The sequence below is a fragment of the Ictalurus punctatus genome, chromosome 15 (assembly GCF_001660625.3).
Source record: "Ictalurus punctatus breed USDA103 chromosome 15, Coco_2.0, whole genome shotgun sequence".
NCBI lineage: Eukaryota > Metazoa > Chordata > Actinopteri > Siluriformes > Ictaluridae > Ictalurus > Ictalurus punctatus.
The window spans coordinates 3933082-3947500 of NC_030430.2; the positions used below are offsets into that span (position 1 = coordinate 3933082).

The 14419-nt window shown below is 45.9% G+C and overlaps 1 protein-coding gene across 10 annotated transcripts in view; it reads right to left on the reverse strand.

The window, feature by feature from the left end:
* hspg2 (heparan sulfate proteoglycan 2) overlaps positions 1-14419 on the reverse strand; it is a 125579-nt gene that overhangs the window by 46592 nt on the left and 64568 nt on the right. For 8 of the 10 annotated variants that reach the window (XM_047160209.2, XM_047160211.2, XM_047160212.2 and 5 more), the window contains 25 exons: positions 14127-14306; positions 13896-14014; positions 12793-12904; positions 12431-12544; positions 11663-11790; positions 11483-11569; positions 9785-9843; positions 9446-9513; positions 9210-9350; positions 8919-9110; positions 8442-8480; positions 6580-6831; positions 6365-6427; positions 5762-5845; positions 5237-5329; positions 5061-5150; positions 4706-4936; positions 4465-4578; positions 4147-4274; positions 3833-3919; positions 3691-3749; positions 3344-3508; positions 3061-3171; positions 1058-1158; positions 752-932 (listed from right to left, as the gene is read on the reverse strand). In XM_047160209.2, coding sequence (XP_047016165.1) covers positions 752-932; positions 1058-1158; positions 3061-3171; positions 3344-3508; positions 3691-3749; positions 3833-3919; positions 4147-4274; positions 4465-4578; positions 4706-4936; positions 5061-5150; positions 5237-5329; positions 5762-5845; positions 6365-6427; positions 6580-6831; positions 8442-8480; positions 8919-9110; positions 9210-9350; positions 9446-9513; positions 9785-9843; positions 11483-11569; positions 11663-11790; positions 12431-12544; positions 12793-12904; positions 13896-14014; positions 14127-14306 — 2998 coding nt within the window. The remainder of the gene's footprint in view (positions 1-751; positions 933-1057; positions 1159-3060; positions 3172-3343; positions 3509-3690; positions 3750-3832; positions 3920-4146; positions 4275-4464; positions 4579-4705; positions 4937-5060; positions 5151-5236; positions 5330-5761; positions 5846-6364; positions 6428-6579; positions 6832-8441; positions 8481-8918; positions 9111-9209; positions 9351-9445; positions 9514-9784; positions 9844-11482; positions 11570-11662; positions 11791-12430; positions 12545-12792; positions 12905-13895; positions 14015-14126; positions 14307-14419) is intronic. The other 2 variants (XM_053686247.1, XM_047160215.2) reach the window with 1 other exon arrangement.

Here is a 14419-nt window from a genome sequence, read left to right on the forward strand (position 1 = left end):
CTGCCATTTAAGGAACGCTTTTCCTTAAATGCTCAAACGCAGGCCTTTGTTAAAGCAGTTATATGATTTGTAGAACATGGTAGAAGAGGAGTAACAGTGTGAACGGTTTATATAATACTGAATCCATTCAAAAAAAAAACCTGATCTAAAGCCCCGGATGTTTTGTAATTCTAAAAGGAATAAACCCCTACATATCAGGTCTAATCACTGTTTTATGTCCGTTTCATTATTTAGTATAAAAACTTTATAGAAAGCTTTAGAAAATAGATGAATATTGTTCTAGTGACCTGACTGTCTGCCATTACAACAATTCAGTTCGAATTTTATCGATGACGATAGCCTCCTTTTCCTAATCAGTTGATCTGGTGATTGATTTTTTTCCGCCTCAATCTTTCACAAGCTGTATTGTTTTCTAGCGTAAAAGGTTTGACACGGGCAATAAGAGGAAGCTGAAGCAGTTTGATTAGTATGCAAAACACACAGGCAAAAATACAGATCAAACCAGTGCAGGAAACCAAAGTCATTCCTTGAGGAACATCGGTCAAATAAGACAAGTAGAAAGATAAGCCATGCGGTTGCACAGACAGCTGAGTCTTGTCTGAAAAGAAAACCGGGTAGCAAGAATAATAAACAACAACAGAGAAGACGAAAGCGGGAACATGCAGCTGTCATACACAGGAGGATAAACTGACAGGTGAAGCTTGAGGGAGCTTAGAGAACGATGGCGGAGAGAACGATGCCAGTCACGAACCTGGGACATAGAGGACGGCCGTGCCCTCGTCCATGTCGAACATGTTGGAGCCGGTGCACACGTAGACCCCGGCGTCTTCAGGCCGAACGTTCTGGATCGTGAGGATGCCGTTGAAGTCCATAGCGCGGGAGGGGAGCTTGCCGCTGCCTTGACGTGTCCACACAAGCGTGTAGGCTGGGAACTGGGTAAGGTTCGAGCAGATCAGAAACCAGACACAACCCAAATCTGTTCTAATGGGAAATATGAAACGCCAAACAGGAAAAAGACCCGAAGTGGTGGTAAATGCAGGAAACATGGAAGCCTTACTTGGCTCTTGGCTGTGCAGATGAAGTTCACTGTGGCTCCTGGGATCACACTCTGGTATTTAGGCTCCTCGATAAACACCTCAATGGGTTTGGATGAAGAAGCTAGTAAGGAGTGCAGACGCATGATTTGAAACCATGGATTCACTTATAGTTAAAATCACACCTGCTTATTGTAACAGGACAAGAATCCAACACGACGCAGATTTCCTATAACAGTTTCCTTCTACATATACTGTATATAACTACATCATTGTTTCCTTTAATGCAAGTGTAACCTGAAATAATTTGTACATCTATAAGAAAATGACAAAACTTCATCAAATTAGGCACATAACAGATATGTATTGGGAAGGCAACAAAAGGTTGAGTAAACCTTTTGAAAACCTCGAATGGAGGTGGAGTGGGCAGTTTTTACTCTCACTGAGGCGGGAGTGGGCGGTTTTTACTCTCACTGACGCGGGAGTGGGCGGTTTTTACTCTCACTGAGGCGGGAGTGGGCGGTATTTACTCTCACGGGGGCGGGAGTGGGCGGTTTTTACTCTCACGGGGGCGGTTTTTACTCTCACGGGGGCGGTTTTCACTCTCACGGGGGCGGGAGTGGGCGGTTTTTACTCTCACTGAGGCGGGAGTGGGCGGTATTTACTCTCACGGGGGTGGGAGTGGGCGGTTTTTACTCTCACGGGGGCGGGAGTGTGCGGTTTTTACTCTCACGGGGGCGGTTTTCACTCTCACGGGGGTGGGAGTGGGCGGTTTTTACTCTCACTGAGGCGGGAGTGGGCGGTATTTACTCTCACGGGGGTGGGAGTGGGCGGTATTTACTCTCACGGAGGCGGGAGTGGGCGGTTTTTACTCTCACGGGGGCGGGAGTGTGCGGTTTTTACTCTCACGGAGGCGGGAGTGGGCGGTTTTTACTCTCACGGGGGCGGGAGTGGGCGGTTTTTACTCTCACAAAGGCGGGAGTGGGCGGTTTTTACTCTCACGGAGGCGGGAGTGGGCGGTTTTTACTCTCACGGGGGCGGGAGTGTGCGGTTTTTACTCTCACGGGGGCGGTTTTTACTCTCACGGGGGCGGTTTTCACTCTCACGGGGGCGGGAGTGGGCGGTTTTTACTCTCACTGAGGCGGGAGTGGGCGGTATTTACTCTCACGGGGGTGGGAGTGGGTGGTTTTTACTCTCACAGAGGCGGGAGTAGGCGGTATTTACTCTCATGTAGGCGGGAGTGGGTGGTTTTTACTGTCACAGAGGCGGGAGTGGGCGGTATTTACTCTCACGGAGGCGGGAGTGGGCGGTTTTTACTCTCACGGGGGCGGGAGTGTGCGGTTTTTACTCTCACGGAGGCGGGAGTGGGCGGTTTTTACTCTCACAAAGGCGGGAGTGGGCGGTTTTTACTCTCACAAAGGCGGGAGTGGGCGGTTTTTACTCTCACGGAGGCGGGAGTGGGCGGTTTTTACTCTCACGGAGGCGGGAGTGGGCGGTTTTTACTCTCACGGAGGCGGGAGTGGGCGGTTTTTACTCTCACGGAGGCGGGAGTGGGCGGTTTTTACTCTCACGGAGGCGGGAGTGGGCGGTTTTTACTCTCACGGAGGCGGGAGTGGGCGGTTTTTACTCTCACGGAGGCGGGAGTGGGCGGTTTTTACTCTCACGGAGGCGGGAGTGGGCGGTTTTTACTCTCACGGAGGCGGGAGTGGGCGGTTTTTACTCTCACGGAGGCGGGAGTGGGCGGTTTTTACTCTCACGGAGGCGGGAGTGGGCGGTTTTTACTTTCACGGAGGCGGGAGTGGGCGGTTTTTACTCTCACGGAGGCGGGAGTGGGCGGTTTTTACTCTCACGGAGGCGGGAGTGGGCGGTTTTTACTCTCACGGAGGCGGGAGTGGGCGGTTTTTACTTTCACGGAGGCGGGAGTGGGCGGTTTTTACTCTCACGGAGGCGGGAGTGGGCGGTTTTTACTCAGCTTACTTATTTTAGCAGGGTTTAAGATCAGACTAGCTATAACGTTCAGTCTCACATGTGATGATGATCTCAGCCTGGCTGCGGTTGGTGTTCAGCTGGTTTCTGCAGGTGCAAATGTAAATGCCAGCATCAGAAGGCTGCACACGGGTGAAATGCAACTCTTCTCCTGTAAACCAAAAAAGGTTCAACACCTTATTCGTGCAAATCTACACACTTGCTGCCTGCTCTAAGCGCTTATTAATCAGTGACCTAATAAAAACAGTTCCTCAAAGACGAGCTTTAACGACTCATTGTTACAGCTAAAAGTGACTAAAAAGAACCAGGCATGACAGCAGTACCTTGTCTGCGTCTCTCGGCAGAGCTGGAGATGGGACGGCCATCATCACGTGTCCAGTAGAAATAGTGTGGCGGTGGTCCAGACACCTGGCACCTGAGGGTGACTGAGCTGCCCTGAGACACCTGCACCTTGTCGGGATACACCCTCACCACCAGAGAGGCAGCAGCTGTCCAAAAACAAGCACATCATCTCCATAAATCATACTGCCTGAAGACAAACGCTGCATATACAGAATTAGACCCAAACACACATTTGCGTTTACAACATTTATACTCATCTCACTCTCATCTTCAAACCGTGTTTAATTCGCTGGAAGGAACCCTGGGATAATTCAAAGAATGCACTCACAATTGTACGGTTGGCATTTGACCCTCTGTTGCGGATTTCCGACGTATCCAGGCGCACACCTGTTTAAAAAGAGACACGACTGACTTAGAGCCGCATAAAAACCACACACAAGCTGCTCAGGAGTAAGAGCGCGCCAGCTCACCGCTCACAGTACTGGCCCGTGTACCCCGGCTGGCAGGCCGTACACTGGTAGTCTCCGTTTCCCAGACTCTCACAAGTGGGCGAGAATCTAAACAAAACGAAACACATTGCAGAAATTGCTCCTAACAACACCGCGTGAGCGCGAAGCCTCCTTTTTCACTTTTGGAGGGAACCGGATTTCAAAATGCTATATCTTTACGTTCCGTTCAGGAAAGTCTGTAGTTCTCAGGATTTTCCCAGGCTGCCACACAAGTACAATAATATAATAGTGGTTTTAAAAAATAATGAAAAAAAGAATAAATAAATCAGACTAACTGGTTCTCTGGGTCGGTATGGGGACAGGCGCAGGGCTGGCAGTCCTCTGGGGTTCCAGCACTGGCATCGCCAAAGAACCCAGCAGCACACTGCTCACACTGCTCACCCATGGTGTTGTGCTGGCAGCTCTGTCGACACGAAGAGACAGCGAGACAGAGAGGGATCGAACCTCAGTGGAAAGCTACAACCTAAAGCAAACTTTTCTACCACTACAATGGCAATTCAATTCTAAAACATCTCCAAAGGGCTAGAACAATTCATCGATTCACTACAGACTCTATAGATGCTAGAATAAAGATGAATATGGATACACTGTACCATGCAGGTTCCAGACTCTGGGTGGCAGGAGTCAGAGTGACCGTTACATTCACACAGCTCACAGTGGCCGAGGTAGAGTCCTCCACCCGTGCGGGTGTAGCCTGAAGCGCAGTCCTAAAATACACCACACAGAAGGTCACGTGAAACTGAGACGCTGCATAACCATCCTGAGCTACGTCTCATGTCTGAACACAGACGTGTGCAATTTCGGTATTAAATCCTCACTGAGAACTGGTTCTACCTGACAGGACAGGCCCTGATACCCCGGCGGGCAGCGGCACTGCTCCACCTCCAGAGCTCGTTCCCGGCCGGTATACTGAGGCACGGCGGTCTCCATGCTGACCCCCGAGATGCTGGAGGAGCGCATGACTGTGTGGTAAGAGGCTCGGATCAGGATGTCATCCAGGTCGGCCAGCACCATCAGCAGGTGTTCCCGAGTGGCGGGCATGCCATCGGGACGCTGCCAGTACTCCTGCAGAACACACGAATACGAATCAACACCGTCGAATTATTTCAACCGGTAGAGTTTATTCCGCACGTCCCAAGAGTACCATGGAACAATGCTGAAGCAGAAAATACGTCCAGGTTCACCTCACCTCTCGGAAGATAAACTCAAAGTTACGGCTCTCTCTTGGTCCCTGGCCCCTTCGCCAATCCTGGCGCGCCACCAGAGTGATGTCATTACCCTGGAAACAAGAACGGCGTGGTGAGGTCATCCGATTTTAAAGACAGACGAGTCTTTCACTCGTGTGCCGTTTGAAATATTACTCACGATGATCTGAACGTCCACGTCCTCTATTGGGGCGCCCCTCGGCCCGGGCACGTATGAGATGGTGTACTTGAGCTTTCCTCCGTAGGCTTGAACCTGTTGAAGGAAAGACAAGTTAAAGCAGTATGACTTAAGAGTCACGTAAACACTGGGGTTCACATGGACACAATCATCGGTTATTCTCAGCTGGAAGCTTTACAAAACTCATAGTCCGTGCCAATTGGGCCTCATTTATGAACGCAAATTATTCGCGGTATGCGGTACTCATGAAAATCCCTTTAGTTCAGACAAACGGTCATATCCTACAAGAAACGCTCACGTCCTGTCATTTAAATAATTCTGAATACCACCACTGTTCTATTTCTGCATCACGCATATTTAAACTGTACAAAATCACATGAGGGGGTTATTCAGCATGTTTCCTCATCCCCTCCGGAATTACATTAATTCCTACGTACTACAGTCTGGAGCAGACGAGGTGGGAGTTTAAATCCGCACTCCTGCCCCGGTCAACTCGGGACTAGTTACCTTGTCCGCATGAAACTTCTCAGGAAGCTTCCAGAAGAGCGCATCCTCCGAGTGCAAGCTAAAACCTTTGTAGACCAGAGAGTACTGGAGCACATGGAGATCGAAAGGTGCAGGAACACGAGCAGACGACAGACAGAAAGACAAAGAAAAGCGTTGCAGGACAGCAAGGCAAAGCAGATCGACAGAGAAAAGGCGTTCGGTTTCCTAATGGCTAATCAGCTCCAAGAAAGAAGAAAAAAAAAAAAAAAACAACAAAAAAAACAAAAACAATCTACATATTAAGATGTTTTGTGGTGTGTATACAAAATACCACTCCAAAAGTTACTCTTGGTCTGCATTCCAGGAGAAATGTACAGACAGGAACCACTCTTAAGGACACTGAAACTGATTAGCCTTTGCATGCTTTCTCACGATCTGAAGGTTAATAATAACTGATTAGCTACATTTTTTTCCTACAGACAAAAACAACACATTTTGTTCAAAGTTAACTCGTGGCTCGATGATCAAAACGACTGGGTGACCATGCTAAAGTTCAGGTTAGCGGTTCCTCCAGAGGGTGGTACTATCCCAACTTTTTCAATGAGATGATAGCATGGATGATACCTTGTTGGAGGAGCCGGGCGGAGAAGCACCAGACCGTTCCGCCGTGTTTTTTCTGAGCTTATCCTGTCAATGAGACCAACATCTCAAACCAGCATCAAACCAACGCAGAGCAATGTTGCATCTAATTACATTAAAAGGCTACAATGTGTTAATCAATCAAGGCTTAGGTTGAATGCTAACTAAAAATGGAATCCACCTGAAAGACCATTCGATACCTTGACTGCGGTAAGGTGGGGGGAATGGCCTGGTGCACCAGGGTGGGGCCCAGAGGCCCACACAGAGGCTTGTAAGGCTGAAGGGTGTGAAGGAGGAATGGACGAATGACGCGTCGAACCAGAGGTTCTGACTGGAAAGGAGGAAGTAGAACCGGAAGATGAAGAGAAGAAGGAGGCGGGCGGTCCCTGCGAGAAGTTGCTGATGAGCTCCCAGATTTCGTCGTCGAGTTTACGCACATCGTCGCTGGATGACTTCGGGAAGGTGGGCGGAGTAAAATGAACAGAAACCGGCAATGAACATTGGGAAGCCGAGGTGAGAAGTTCAAGGGCTTCCAATGGCGTGCACAAATCACGACATGCAGAACCGTGGGGGATGCGTCGAGATACCGAAAGGACTCATCTGGGTTTGGTATATTTGGACGCCATACAGGAAGCTGTCGTGCTCATAGTCTTGTCACTATATCCATTACATAAAGTTTCTTCATGCAAAGTGTTATCAGTTTTCACTCCTCAACATGCAACCGAGTCGAGGCAAGCAACCAGGACAAACATTTGGTCTCTAACCAATCTTATGCATCACAAGGAAATTGTTAGCCTAAGCGGTCATGTTGGTTTCTATGGTGATCCAATCTGGTTTAAGCTCATCCAATTTTCATCTTCTTTCTTGTTTTTTTGTCCCTCTAGCAAGGTAGAGTCACCCTGGCTTTAGAAATATAGCACACCTCCCTGTAATCTCTACGTGAAACCAACGCAATACAGTGCTTCCACAAATCCCTTGCTTCATTTGTTCCATTTCGAGTCTTTATTATTATTTTTCATATTTTTTAAAAAAATTTCACATTCATTAACTTAAAAACAATTCTTCTTAAGGATGCCGTATCTTTCAAGCGGGAAGTTGAGAGTTGAGACACTGGACAAAACGCCCATAATGTGGTATTAGAGGAACGGGGCAACTGTCAATCATTCCGGAGTCACATCTCAATCGGTGTTTTTAATTGAGGGGAAATTAAAAAAAAAAAAAAAAAAACACTCCGCCGGCATATTTTTGATTGATAACCCTGTTCCATGCAGCGTTGGTCTGCTTTCAGACTCGCTTAATTCAATCGAACCCCGGTGCATTTGCCTTCATCTTCCGCCATCACAAACGTACATGGAAAACACAACGCGACTCACCATGTTTATTTATGTCTTTATTATTATTTTGGTGCTATTATACGCGGCAGAGTGAATGAGACGTGCGTCTATGTGCGTCACGTGGCAGAATTCTTCAGATTCCTCGCAATTCTTCGCAAACTGCGTTTTTTGAGGAGACGGCTGATTGCAAGGAATTCACTGGGTACTGTGGAAACTGACGATGTCATCATCGGCTAAAACACCTGCGCGGGTTACTTTACTTCGTGAGCAAGTGCGGAGCCGAGTACTAGTTGCGTCGCGTCAGACCACCTCCAGACGAACTCAGACCACCTCCTACCAGTACTCTCGGGTTCTGTACTGCGATGCACGCAAACCGCTCTCTGTTTCGGACTAAACTGCCAGTGTGAAAGCCCCAGAGTGGAGCAGCATATGCTGATCTTAAAATGCGGGGCTCCTACGTAAAATGCATAAAGGTCGCTGTCGAGTGCCCAGCGATCTAACGTAATCACCAGCTTATTTACTACTGAAATGGCATTTAACTTTAACTACCGTTAGCCTGACTAATAAAACCCTGCTGTGGCTTTCACCCTTGAATTTACAGTTATTTGTTTCATGCATATGAGCAACAGTGCTGAACTGTTTAAAAAAAACAAAACAAAACAAAACACAAAAACCCCACACCAAGTCAGTGCACAAACGAAACGCACACTCCACTCAGTCCGCTTTACCTTGTGTGAGCGTTTCGATCGTTTCAAGTGAGTCTGCTTCTACAAAGTGCAAAAAAACGGATATTTCAATATACGCGAATAAATGTATGAAAACATGCAGAACCGAGAGAAAAAAAGTTCCCACAGTTTCGTTTTGTTTACATTCCACCCAACTATTGGCACCAGAATGGTGGAATGATCTTCCCCCTCAAGTACAAACAGACTTCAGACTACCACTTTGTTTGTAATGATGGTTTATGTCCTCGCCCACGCATTTGAATCAGATCTAGCTCTTGAACCAGCATTAGTCTGTAGTAGCCATTAGTCTAAAACGGAGCCGCTGGAAACTGTCGACATCGGCGAGACTGAGCATGAAAACTCAGGAAAAGAAGAGCTGTCAGAGTATCAGGAAAGAAGAGCTGTCAGAGCGAGTGACGAGGCTGACTGTTGGGAATAAACTGGAACAGTGTACTATGCTAATAAAGCACTAAACTGTACCTTATCTCCCTGGTAGCTGGAAGGGAGCTGCCAGAAATGAGGCTCCTGGCTGTGATAGTCAAAGTTGGTGAACGAGAGCTGCGTTCCGTCTGTGGACAACTCCACCGAGAAGCCGTTGCTGATGCGGTTGGTGCGTTGCCGGTTCACGAGAGCGAAGCCTTGGGCGTTCCCGGGGGCAAACGCGGTGGTGATCTATGGACGGGTGATAAATCCAAAGAAATCTTAACAGTGTTCAGATCTTCATTCGTTTTTAAAAGCGTGAAAGCTGAAAAGCACGTCTGCAGGCCTTACGACATCTCTGTACAAGGATGAGCTGGAGCACTGCTGAGTGACTCCCATGCAGAAGCACGCCAGGCAGCCATCTTTGTTGGCAGGGCTGAGGTGGAAGGTGCCAGGCTTGCAGCTGGAGCATGAAGGGCCCTCAGTGTTCATCTGCACGTTGAGGACACACACAAAGAGATGTAAAAATCCTCCACCTGTGGACAAAACGCTATGGTAAAGGTGTTCGTGTAAATTCGTGTTCATGCCTTGCAGCGGCAGATCCCGTTCGAACTGCAGCCTTCGCTTCCTCGCTGGTCGCAGTTTTGGCATGTCCCTGCAAACAGGAAATCTCTGTTCAGCCTGAGCCACAATACAAACCAAATACGCAAAGCTTTTACAGTCCTGATTAGCATTTGGCTCATCTTAAACACGCTCTCTTTCAGATGAGCCAAAAGTTACAAAATCACAGGAAGACTCTTAAAACAGGAAATCATACAAAGTTTACAGTTTAATGTACTTGCATCCAGTCATTTCATGAAACAGCATCCTATGATAAAAAAAAACAAACAAACAAGAACAAAATGACACGCTCAAGCAACACATACCGCTTCCTGGAGTGCAGCTCTGTCCATGCTCAGGATTGCCAGTGTATCCAGGGGCACATCTAGAGTAGGAGTGAAAGACACCACGGTGAATCAAAGAGACCGCTTATTATGAGACTAACCAGACTTGGCTTAAAACGTTTACAAAGATTTGCAAAGCGTTCTCTTTACACGTGTAAGACGGCACGCGTGTTGTTCTTCTAAAACTAGCTCATTAAATTGAGGTAGTCGTTTCGCCTCCACAACGCTAACCAAATCAGCACTGAGGAATGTGGAAAGACACCAAAACCAAGCTGTCCATTCTTATATAATGTTGAGTTGGTAGAACTGGGCATCCTATGAGAGCCGGGTATAGGTTTTATATGAATGGTTGCATATTTTCCTGAGGTAAAGTTGCATCCCTATAGCTCTCTGGGTTTTTTTTTTTTATTGAGATGTGTGATGAGTGGGATTAGTTTTGGAGAATGCGGTCCTTCTGGGGTCTTTGGATGGCCTGGAAGGCCACGGTGAGGCCACAAGAGTAGTTCCTCCACTTAAGGACATGACTTACAATAAGCCAAGTGCAGCGAAGACATTAATCAAGACCGCTAGTCAACCCCTATGAGGAGTACTCCAGTTCCTTGATTTGGTCTTGCCTGCTCTTTTCAGACTTCCTGGTTAATTCTTCTGCTTCCTAATGCTATTCAGATTCCCCTTCATATCTGATGTGTTATTCTCCAGCATGCTCAACCAGAAGTTGAAGCAGTGCATGTTCTTTTGAAGCTCTGAGGTCTAGTTTCAGGGCTGAAAGTTTACAAAGAAATCCCTCGCCAAGGGTTATATTGTTTGCGACCACACGCTCTGGAGGAGTACCCTTTTGGCTTGTGGGAATTTTTGTCTGTGAGTTTGAGGCCATAAAAGAACATCTTCCCTTTGGTCGAGATCGTTCCGACATTGGCTCCTGTCCAACACCTGCCTTTTATCAGCACTGTTCTAAACTAAATCCAGCTGTTCTTCTCGATAGAAGGCCTCACAGTTGTCAGTACTCCCACTGCTTGAAACGTTGACAGTAATAATCAGAGAGAGGCGCTTCACATCGAGTCTCTTGTGCACGTCACATCGCTACCACTGACACGAAACAAACCTCGCCACTCAGAGATTCCCAAAGAGGGCATTGCTGACAGATCCTTTTAGATTTGGATATGACAGGTAACCTCACAACCGTACAAGCCCATAGATGTTGACTTTTTAAAAGAGTATTAAATAGAAAGCTAGCGAAAAGGGGTCCAAGCACCTCTAATGCAAAAGACAGCAAAGCAATATGGGACAAGTGGTGACCTCAGGAAACATGAACGACAGTACAGGTCTTTAAAAACATCCCAGATTTGAGATGCGAGTCTATATCCTTGGAAAGCTTTGCAAATTTCAGTACTCTTAATACACACAGAAAGGCTTGGGCTAAAATCACAAGATACCACTTTTATTATTAAATAACCTCAAAATAAGATTTTCAGTGACGTTCACAAACTAAACCTCACACAAAGACGTTTTTACTGGTATGGATGGGGTTAATGCGTGGTTCTATATACGGCTCTGTAGAGGTGCGTGGTGCTTGAGATTATGACCTCTCCATATGCAGCTTGGCCAGCCCAGAACACTCGGCGAAAACACCGTCCCATCCTTTTCTAAATACTAGATTAGGACAAGGAATGGAGCGCTTACCTCTCACAGCGCCTTCCAGTATAACCAACAGGACAGTTATTGCAAGTAGGCTGTCCATCCGTGTCCAAGTAGCACACCCTTGTCTCGCTGTGGAAGAGAGAATTTATATGGACAGGAAGTCTAGCACAGTCTGGTATATTTCTAACGTTGCAGATGGCAACATGGCCATGTTGGACGAACCTGCTTCCGGAGGCGGGTCCAAAACAAGGGCATGGTCTACAAGCGTGTACGCCGCCGGTCACTGGATCACCATAGAAACCAACATGACAGCTTTCACATCTGGCCCCAACTGTGTTGTGCTGGCATTGCTGTAATGGGAAGAACGACCGTGATCACTATGCAGTACGCTGGACCTTCATAGACCCTCAGGTTTCATTCTCAGTAACATGGTTTTAAATACAACAGCAGTTTAATCTTACATCTTTATCGGAGATTTATATCAATGTGTTCCTTCTGATACGTTATCGTTTCTATAGTAACAGCGGATTCCCAGAGACTTTTTAGGAATTTTAGGATGTTGGATACAACATATAATTTTTAGATGCTAACACATTATATAAGGAGATTTATTTACATACACACACATACATACACACGTGTGTGTATGTATGTGTATGTATATATATATATATATATATATATATATATATATATATATATATATATATATATATATATATATATATATATATATACACATACACACACACACACACACATATATATATATATATATATATATACACATACATACACACACATGTGTGTATGTATGTATGTGTGTGTATGTAAATAAATCTCCTTATATAATGTGTTTATATATATATATATATATATATATATATATATATATACACACACACACACACACACACACACACACACATATATACACACACACTTTGAATATGTACTTGTGTGTGTGTGTGTAAAGGAATACTCACGCACCAAGCATGCGCCTGTCTCCGAGTCACAGCTACTAGCATGTCCGTGGCACTCGCACTTCTCACAAGTGCCAAGGTAGAGGCCTGATCCAGTGCGTGTGTATCCCACATCGCAATCCTACAAATCGAACAAAGCAGAAGTCAGGGTGATAAGAGTTCACAGCATGGCGTGTGATATCTTGAGAGCTCACTTTTGTTTGTTCGACGGGACATATCGAAATCTGATGACTCAAAGGTCACGCGAACCTCCGCCCGAAAGACAAAGTAGAAATAAAGGAAATCCGTTTATAATTCCCGTGTAACCCTCATCCTGTAAGGTGTGCTGGTTCAGTGACTCATCTCGCTGATGTTGGTGGTGTGTTATACCTGGCAGGACGGCCCCCTGTAGCCTTGAGGACAGGCGCACTCCTCCACTTCGAGAGCCCTCTCGTTCCCGGTGGAATGTGGCACCGCGATATCCATCTGGATATCAGCAACGCTGCACAGAACCCAGAACCGAGAAATGAGCAGTCAGATCAGTCAGTATGTGTATTATAATACGTTTACATAGCAACGCTTTTAAATTCTCGTATCCGATTGGTCAGGAATTACAGGATTAAAGTAATGTGGCAGCGTTTCTATAGCAACAGCTCATCATCAGACTCATATAGCCGATACGCTATGGAACCTAACCCTAATAATAAACGGATTAAAAAAATAATAATAATAAAAAACATGTAGGTTTCTGTAAGGAGATGTTTATTTGTTATATACACACTATCGGTCAAAAGTTTAGACACACTCGTTTTTTATTTTTATTTCTTCTCCACATAATAATAATTTAAAAAATCATCAAAATTCTGGAGTAACACAAATGCATCGATGGGACTTATGTTGTGATAAAAAAATCCAAAATAAATAAAAATAATTAAATATTTTAGCATCTTGTTTTGACTAAAATTTCCAGAAATGTATTCTTGGCATTTTCTCGACAGATTTCTTGAGGAATTTCCCCAAGATGTTTTTTTTTAAACGGTATTAACGGAGTTCACACCGACGCCGGACTCTTATCGGCTGCTTTTCCGAATATTTCTCTCCGAGTCGTCCGTTTAAAAAAAAAAAAAAAAAAAAAAGAAGATTTTTTTAGTGAATAAAATGTTCGCTTTCTAACGAAAGAAACGAGTACGTCGGGACGATATATTATATTTTTGTCTACAGCACCGATTTCACCCGTTTAATCACACACCTTCAGATCAAAAGCTTTTTAAGATCACGAGAAACATTTCGGTCGAGCGTCCACAAACTTTTGACCGGTAGTGTGTATGGAGGGAGTCTGTGTGACGTGACTGTTTATGGCTGTTAGAACCGATAACGTTTAAACGAAGCTATAAACGGAGAGAGGAAAAAAAAAAAACACGACATGATGTAGTTCGTTAGTGAGAAACAGTTTGCCGCTAGACAGATGCAGACGGAGAACGCGGCATGGGCACCTGCTCTCGGCCATGTTGTCTGCGTAAGTGGCTCTGATCATGAAGACGGAGATGTCAGCCAGGGCCATCAGAAGGTGCTCTCGAGTGCACGGCTGTCCGTCGGCTCTCCTCCATGCATACTAGAAGGAATGATTTGTATTATCACTGCACACACGCCCTCTAGAGCGTGAAGAATTGTGAAAGAAAACACAACGGACATAATGGAACTGCACCCGGTCAGTGTTAACACACCTCTCGGAAGGGCACCAGGAAGGTGGCAGGGACTCGGGGCAGCGTCTTGGCCTGCGAGTAGTGCTCCAGGGAGATGCCGTTGCCCTGGAGGACCACGTCGGGCTTGTTTTCGATCACCACTGAGCGGGCGCCAGGCTCGTAACGCACCTTGTAGCGCAGCTCTCCTCCATACGCAGTCACCTTTATTTAAAAAAAAAAATAAAAATAAAAATAAATTATAAACATTTTTCTTCAATATATTTCTATTTTGTATTTCCGTTTCACTTTCTACTGAGAAACTCTTACTGAATTCG